The sequence below is a fragment of the Chiloscyllium punctatum genome, chromosome 1 (assembly GCF_047496795.1).
Source record: "Chiloscyllium punctatum isolate Juve2018m chromosome 1, sChiPun1.3, whole genome shotgun sequence".
Classification (NCBI taxonomy): domain Eukaryota; kingdom Metazoa; phylum Chordata; class Chondrichthyes; order Orectolobiformes; family Hemiscylliidae; genus Chiloscyllium; species Chiloscyllium punctatum.
In genome coordinates this window covers 166,055,001-166,061,000 of record NC_092739.1, presented here as the reverse complement: position 1 = coordinate 166,061,000, position 6,000 = coordinate 166,055,001, and the positions used below count along the sequence as shown (strand labels likewise).

At 57.7% G+C, this 6,000-nt stretch overlaps 1 protein-coding gene across 8 annotated transcripts in view; it reads right to left on the bottom strand.

Annotated features, from left to right (window-relative positions):
* Nucleotides 1–1,623: 1,623 nt before the first annotated feature.
* The window catches only part of LOC140481630 (heat shock 70 kDa protein 12B-like), a 168,158-nt gene continuing 163,781 nt past the window's right edge, over nt 1,624–6,000 (bottom strand). For all 8 annotated transcript variants that reach the window (XM_072578169.1, XM_072578128.1, XM_072578138.1 and 5 more), the window contains one exon: nt 1,624–2,289. In XM_072578169.1, coding sequence (XP_072434270.1) covers nt 1,649–2,289 — 641 coding nt within the window. In that variant the 3' untranslated portion in view covers nt 1,624–1,648. The remainder of the gene's footprint in view (nt 2,290–6,000) is intronic.

Sequence of the window (6,000 nt, the reverse complement as noted above, 5' to 3'; positions counted from 1 at the left end):
ATTCAGCCCATCCAGTCAGCTCCACCATGCAATGGGATCATGGTCGTTGTGATCATCCTCCACTCCACTTTCCTGCCTTTTCCCTCGGACCTGTAATTCCCTTCCTCATTAAAAACCTGCCGATCTCAGCCTGGAATATCCTGAATGTCCCAGCCCCAGCAGCCCTCCGTGGGATAGACTGTCATGGATTCACTCGGCCTCTCCGAGGAGAAATTCCTTTTCATCTCTGTCCCCTTCCTCTGGGATTCCACCCTCTGCTCCCAGACTCTCCCACAAGGGGAAACAGCCTTTCCATGTCTCCTCTGTCATATCCCTCTAACAATCGTGTCTGTTTCAGTAAGGCCCCCTCTCATCCTTCTACACTCCAGTGAGTACAGACCCAACCTACTCAACCTCTCCTCATTAGACAGTCCCTCCCTACCCCAGTACCAGCCGAGTGACCCCTCTCTGGACTGCCTTTAATACCGGTATATCCTCCCTTTGATAAGGGGCCCAGACCTGTTCACAGTATTGCAGCTGTGAGCTCTCTGGTGCAATGTATAATTTCAGCAAACCCTCCTTACCTTTCTACTCCATTCCCTTTGAGATAAAGGCCCACATTCCCTTCGCCTTCCCTGTGATCCTCCGAAGTTGGACATGAGCTGTACTTCCAAATCTTTCTCTTCTGTAGCTTTCTGCAGTCCGTCACCATTTCAATAATATTCAGCCCCTCCATTCCTCCTGCCAAAGTGCATACCCTCCCATTCCCCCACGTTATATTCCATCCGCCACTCACTCACCGAATCTCTCTGCATCGCTCCGCAGACTCGGGGGAACATCCTGACCACTCACCTTTCCACCCGTTTTACATTACTGTACAGGACAGGCCCTTCGGCCCTCTGTTTTAGTGTCATACCACAACACGGCTCCAGCACATTCACTCTCCTCGTGAATATACGTGCTCAGATCTGGGTGCAACTCCATCTCTACCCCTCTCTCCTGATTGGTACACTTTGAAACCCATGCTGTTTTGTTGCCTGCTCCACCGCCTAACTGTGTCTGACAACACTCTGCTCCAATGGGGATGCTAGATAACGAGGGGATGGAATTCGATGTCATCAGTCAGAGGTCAGGTGGGTCAGGTGTAGTGAACAAAGTTTTAAACATTTATTTGTTTCCAGGATGAGGGCATCGCTGGCTAGGCCCAGCATTTATTGTCCATCCCTTATTGCCCCAGAGGGCAGCTAAGAGTCAACCACACTGGCTGTGGGTCTGGAGTCACGTGTAGGCCAGACCAGGTAAAGATGGCAGTTTCCTTCCCTGAAGGACATTGGTGAAGCAGATGGGTTTAACAATTGACTCATGGCCATCATCAGACCCTTAATTCTAGATTTTCCTTTTATTTTATTAGATTCAAATTCCACCATCGGCTATGGTGGGATTTGAACCCGGGTCCTCTGGGATTAACAACCCAGCGACAATATCACCGGCCCATCACCATCCCCTTCCCAAATCTGAATGGACAGGATGCGAAGTCCATGAAATAATTATTGCTGCCTCCCCGTCGGTCTTCTCCATTTCACCCCCGCGCCCCGCCCCCCCCCCCTCCCCAGCTTCCTTTGCCGGGCTGCCACACCCCCTCGTTCCCCTCCCCCCGACGCGGACACAGTTAATTGGACAGGAAGTCGATGGAGGCTCTGACAGATTGTGAGGTGGCCACGTCCAGGGCAGTGACTCGGAGCTCGGTATCTCCGAACTGCATGCTGGTGCGAATCTCTCGGCGGCGCCGCTGCTTCGGGGAGCTGTCCGTCTCTGACAGGTCCAGGCTGACCGTGCCACACTTGCGTGCCGCCGGGTCACTGATGTACTGGACGTTGTCTTGGCTGCTGCAATACACGTTGATGATGATCTTCCGTTGGCCAGGCCGAGCGGGGGTGTAACTACGCTGTACCACCTCGCCCAGTGCCACCGACTGGTCCACGGACACAAACCTGTCAAAGATGTCCGTGCACCACTGGATGCCATCTTTGACCAGCAGCTTCTCCCTCGGGTGCTTACCCTCCACAAACTTGTTGAGAACGCCAACGCCGTAGGTGAGAGGGGAGCGCCTGACCCGAACAATGGTAGGGTCCAGGCCAAACAACACAGCCCCTTTCAGGATGGTGAGGCCGACATCTTGGGGAATGATGACCCGGCAGCGGGAACTGAAAGCCTGTTGGACAGCCAGCTGCAGGATGGGAGACTCGGCAAACCCACCCACCAAAAACAGGAACTTCACTCCACACACCTCTGGCTTCCTCATCAGCTTCTCTGGGAAAGACAACAAGACCACGGCTCCAGTTCACCAGCACACTTCAGCACAATGTCCCAACAAACACTCAGTGGACCACCGAGGCTGTGACTCTGTGTAAGCTCTGTGTGTAACTGAGACAGAGGGAGAGAGAGAAAGAGAGAGAGTGGGGACTGTGTGGGAGGGCGGGGACTGTGTGGGAGGGCGGGGACTGTGTGGGAGGGCGGGGACTGTGTGGGAGGGCGGAGACTGTGTGGGAGGGTGGGGACTGTGTGGGAGGCGGGGACTGTGTGGGAGGGCGGGGACTGTGTGGGAGGGTGGGGACTGTGTAGGAGGGCGGAGACTGTGTGGGAGGGCGGGGTCTGTGTGGGAGGGCGGGGACTGTGTGTGAGTGTGGGAGTGAGAGTGGGGATTGTGTGGGAGTGTGAGAGTGAGAGTGGGGATTGTGTGTGAGTGTGGGAGTGAGGGCGGGGACTGTGTGGGAGTGTGTGAGTGAGGGCAGGGACTATGTCGGAGGGAGGGGACTGTGTGTGAGGGCGGGGACTGTGTGGGAGGGTGGGGACTGTGTGGGAGGAAGGGGACTGTGTGGGAGGGCGGGGACTGTGTGTGAGGGCGGGGACTGTGTGTGAGGGAGGGGACTGTGTGGGAGGGCGGGGACTGTGTGGGAGGGCGGGGACTGTGTGGGAGGGAGGGGACTGTGTGGGAGGGGGGGGACTGTGTGGGAGGGAGGGGACTGTGTGGGAGGGCGGGGACTGTGTGGGAGGGCGGGGACTGTGTATGAGGGCGGGGACTGTGTGGGAGGGCGGGGACTGTGTGGGAGGGCGGGGATTGTGTGGGAGGGCGGGGACTGTGTGTGAGGGCGGGGACTGTGTATGAGGGCGGGGACTGTGTATGAGGGCGGGGACTGTGTATGAGGGCAGGGACTGTGTGTGAGGGCGGGGTCTGTGTGTGAGGGCGGGGTCTGTGTGGGAGGGCGGGGTCTGTGTGGGAGGGCGGGGACTGTGTGGGAGTGTGGAGTGAGGGCGGGGATTGTGTGCGAGTGTGGAGTGAGGGCGGGGATTGTGTGCGAGTGTGAGAGTGAGAGCGGGGATTGTGTGAGAGTGTGGGAGTGAATGTGGGGACTGTGTGTGAGTGTGGGAGTGAATGTGGGGACTGTGTGTGAGTGTGGGAGTGAGGGTGGGGATTGTGTGAGAGTGTGGGAGTGAGATCGGGGACTGTGTGAGTGTGAGAGTGAGGGCGGGGACTGTGTGTGAGCGTGAGAGTGAGGGTGGGGACTGTGTGAGAGTGTGGGAGTGAATGTGGGGATTGTGTGAGAGTGTGGGAGTGAGATCGGGGACTGTGTGTGAGTGTGTGAGTGAGGGCAGGGACTGTGTGCGAGTGTGAGAGTGAGAGAGGGGACTGTGTGGGAGTGTGAGAGTGGGGACTGTGTGGGAGTGTGAGAGTGGGGACTGTGTGGGAGTGTGGGAGTGAGAGTGGGGACTGTGTGAGAGTCTGAGAGTGAGATCGGGGACTGTGTGTGAGTGTGGGAGTGAGGGCAGGGACTGTGTGCGAGTGTGAGAGTGAGATCGGGGACTGTGTGGGAGTGAGTGTGGGGACTGTGTGGGAGTGAGAGAGGGGACTGTGTGCGAGTGTGAGAGTGAGAGAGGGGACTGTGTGTGAGTGTGAGAGTGAGAGTGGGGACTGTGTGGGTGTGAGTGTGGGAGTGAGAGCAGGGACTGTGTGAGTGTGGGAGTGAGGGCGGGGATTGTGTGAGTGTGAGAGTGAGAGAGGGGACTGTGTGGGAGTGTGAGAGTGAGAGTGGGGACTGTGTGTGAGTGTGAGAGTGAGAGTGGGGACTGTGTGGGAGTGTGAGAGTGAGAGTGGGGACTGTGTGTGAGTGTGAGAGTGAGAGTGGGGACTGTGTGGGTGTGAGTGTGGGAGTGAGAGCAGGGACTGTGTGAGTGTGGGAGTGAGGGCGGGGATTGTGTGAGTGTGAGAGTGAGAGAGGGGACTGTGTGGGAGTGTGAGAGTGAGAGTGGGGACTGTGTGTGAGTGTGAGAGTGAGAGAGGGGACTGTGTGTGAGTGTGAGAGTGAGAGTGGGGACTGTGTGTGAGTGTGAGAGTGAGAGTGGGGACTGTGTGGGAGTGTGGGAGTGAGAGTGGGGACTGTGTGGGAGTGTGAGAGTGAGAGTGGGGACTGTGTGTGAGTGTGAGAGTGAGAGAGTGGACTGTGTGGGAGTGTGAGAGTGAGAGTGGGGACTGTGTGGGAGTGTGAGAGTGAGAGTGGGGACTGTGTGGGAGTGTGAGAGTGAGAGAGTGGACTGTGTGGGAGTGTGAGAGTGGGGACTGTGTGGGAGTGAGAGAGGGGACTGTGTGGGAGTGTGAGAGTGGGGACTGTGTGGGAGTGAGAGAGGGGACTGTGTGGGAGTGTGAGAGTGGGGACTGTGTGGGAGTGAGAGAGGGGACTGTGTGAGAGTGAGAGAGTGAGATCGGGGACTGTGTGTGAGTGTGGGAGTGAGGCAGGGACTGTGTGCGAGTGTGAGAGTGAGAGAGGGGACTGTGTGGGAGTGTGAGAGTGGGGACTGTGTGGGAGTGAGTGTGGGGACTGTGTGAGAGTGTGAGAGTGAGGGCGGGGACTGTGTGTGAGTGTGGGAGTGAGGGCAGGGACTGTGTGGGAGTGTGAGAGTGAGAGTGGGGACTGTGTGAGAGTGGGGACTGTGTGGGAGTGTGAGAGTGGGGACTGTGTGGGAGTGAGTGTGGGGACTGTGTGGGAGTGTGGGAGGGAGTGTGAGAGTGAGAGTGGGGACTGTGTGTGAGTGTGAGAGTGAGAGAGTGGACTGTGTGGGAGTGAGTGTGGGGACTGTGTGGGAGTGTGAGAGTGAGAGTGGGGACTGTGTGGGAGTGTGAGAGTGGGGACTGTGTGGGAGTGAGTGTGGGGACTGTGTGGGAGTGTGAGAGTGAGAGAGTGGACTGTGTGGGAGTGAGTGTGGGGACTGTGTGGGAGTGTGAGAGTGAGAGTGGGGACTGTGTGGGTGTGAGTGTGGGAGTGAGTGTGGGGACTGTGTGGGAGTGAGTGTGGGGACTGTGTGTGAGTGTGAGAGTGAGAGAGTGGACTGTGTGGGAGTGAGTGTGGGGACTGTGTGGGAGTGTGGGAGTGAGTGTGGGGACTGTGTGGGAGTGTGAGAGTGAGAGTGGGGACTGTGTGGGAGTGTGAGAGTGGGGACTGTGTGGGAGTGAGTGTGGGGACTGTGTGGGAGTGTGAGAGTGAGAGTGGGGACTGTGTGGGAGTGAGTGTGGGGACTGTGTGGGAGTGTGAGAGTGAGAGAGTGGACTGTGTGGGAGTGTGAGAGTGGGGACTGTGTGGGAGTGAGTGTGGGGACTGTGTGGGAGTGTGAGAGTGAGAGTGGGGACTGTGTGGGAGTGAGAGTGGGGACTGTGTGTGAGTGTGAGAGTGGGGACTGTGTGGGAGTGAGTGTGGGGACTGTGTGGGAGTGAGAGTGGGGACTGTGTGGGAGTGTGAGAGTGGGGACTGTGTGGGAGTGAGTGTGGGGACTGTGTGGGAGTGTGAGAGTGAGAGTGGGGACTGTGTGGGAGTGAGAGTGGGGACTGTGTGTGAGTGTGAGAGTGAGAGAGTGGACTGTGTGGGAGTGAGTGTGGGGACTGTGTGGGAGTGTGAGAGTGAGAGTGGGGACTGTGTGGGTGTGAGTGTGGGAGTGAGTGTGGGGACTGTGTGGGAGTGTGAGAGTGAGAGT